The following is a 2,003-nucleotide window of genomic DNA, read 5'->3' on the forward strand; positions in this document are numbered from 1 at the left end:
GAACTGCCGATATCGGACCACCATAAAATATATCTGCCATACAAACTGAACGATCACAATCAAGTTCTTGTGTTTCTTTCACATTTTACAATGTATTTTCACAAAAGTTGGCWSAGGTTATTTTCTAAGATAATTATGWAATCTCAGAAAMAATTGTTTAGATCAGTCAACTATAAYATATAGCTGCCATGCGAACTGAATGATCGGAATCAAGTTTTTTTATGGAAAACTTTAACATTTGACTTGGTAACTTYACGAAATTTGGCATGGATTACTGCTTAAGGTAAYAAWATAATCTCCAAAAAAATTGTTCAGAACGAATTACTATAGCATATAKCTTCCATACAAACTACGCATATAGTTACTAGCAGAAATGCACCTGTGAAGGGTATTTAGCTTCGGTTTTTTTCCTTTTAAACAAAATTAACTTTTCAGCCCGCCGTTGCAAACTGGTTTTGGCCTCAAAGCATAACACGAAGAGTAGTATAGTGCTTCCGATTAATTCACATAACTCGGCCACGYTTAATCTGTGTATCAGATTATAAATTAATTATACTTAAATACAATAATTATTTGGTAATTATATAAATAATTAGCCCACAATATAAATAACTTATTTTATTTTTTATAAAAACATAATTTGTATTATTTTGTTTGAATACCGCTGAAGCTATGTGTGAACTAGAAAATATTTAGCAAAACTTGTTACCGGATTCAGAGAGAAAATGCGTTATTTTCTACTGGTTGCCTTAGTTTCGATGTGTCCTGCGAAAGTGAGTAAACGAATAATAATTTCGATTAAATTAATTTCACTTTACTTCCCATAGGTGCATTTGGTCATACGCTTCACCCAACTATTATGTAACAGCACACATCCCATGACAGTATATGAGAAATGCCATATTGAACGAGGGCATGACATTACAACAATAACAATACGACAAAAGCTACTGCAGCCCATCTACAGAGTACAAGTAAGTAAGGACGGTTTTGGAAACCTCAAAGTGATATAGAAATCATAACGGTTCTAGTTGCAATTTTCAGGCAAATATTTCAATAATACAGCTCTCGAAGAGTCTTAATCGCATTTGGTATACTTTCAACAATGTAGATGCCTGCGCTTTCGTATTGAGACGTCGAAATCCAGTGCTGAGATTACTCTTTGCGAATTTTCAAAAATTCAGCAATATTAATCACAGTTGCCCATTCACGGTAAGGTTTTCTGTGGGTTTTCGAGAAAGTTTTCATGAATATCTTTTTATATTTGCATTTTTATTCTATAATTTCGCATAAGGACTATTTAATAGTCGATCGTTTCGCTATAAGTGATATTCAGGTGGCGCGCTTACCAATTCTAGCGGGAGAATATGCATTGCTGACGGCTTGGCAATTGAACGGTGTCGATGCTGCTTATACCAATGTATTTGTGATTTATAGCTAGAGTTTAGAAAGTTTCAAGAATGAATAAAGCGCATATAATTTAGTGCTCTGGGCACGTATTTAAATTTATTATGCCGCGTCTGCCTCGAATCCCAAAAGAGAGGCCCAGTTTTCGACCACTTTTTACAGAAATTGGTACCATATGTCTGCAAGAACGGGCCGAATATTATCTTCCAAGCTGTCAGTCGTCTAATGGCAATATGCCAAGGCAAACGACTTCACATATCCCCACAAAAATAGTTATGTGATGTTAAATCGCAAAGTCTTGTCCATTGCCAAATATGAGCGCTATCTGTCCCCCAGTTTTTTTTACACCAGCTGCTTAATTTGGTACACCACGGTAGTGCGTTTTTCCATGGATAAATATATGAAGAAAAGAATTTGTTCCAAATTTTGTATTTGTAACCAAATCGTTGAAAATATTGGAAAAGGCTTACGGTGATTCAGATTTATACGAAACACCAGCCTATGAGTGGCACAAAGCCTTCAAAGACGGTCGAGAGATCGTTGAAGGTATGCCAAGTTCTGGACGATCCTTTTAACAGATGAAAATATGAATAAAG

At 35.3% G+C, this 2,003-nt stretch overlaps 1 protein-coding gene across 1 annotated transcript in view; it reads left to right on the plus strand.

Annotated features, from left to right (window-relative positions):
- LOC108974863 overlaps positions 1–1,441 on the plus strand; it is a 2,825-nt gene extending 1,384 nt beyond the window's left edge. The window contains exons 2-4 of the mRNA XM_018942962.1: positions 828–974; positions 1,066–1,212; positions 1,295–1,441. Coding sequence (XP_018798507.1) covers positions 828–974; positions 1,066–1,212; positions 1,295–1,441 — 441 coding nt within the window. The remainder of the gene's footprint in view (positions 1–827; positions 975–1,065; positions 1,213–1,294) is intronic.
- Positions 1,442–2,003: the final 562 nt, after the last annotated feature.

Source organism: Bactrocera latifrons, unplaced genomic scaffold, assembly GCF_001853355.1.
Source record: "Bactrocera latifrons isolate USDA-ARS-PBARC rearing strain unplaced genomic scaffold, ASM185335v1 scaffold_113, whole genome shotgun sequence".
Classification (NCBI taxonomy): Eukaryota; Metazoa; Arthropoda; class Insecta; order Diptera; family Tephritidae; genus Bactrocera; species Bactrocera latifrons.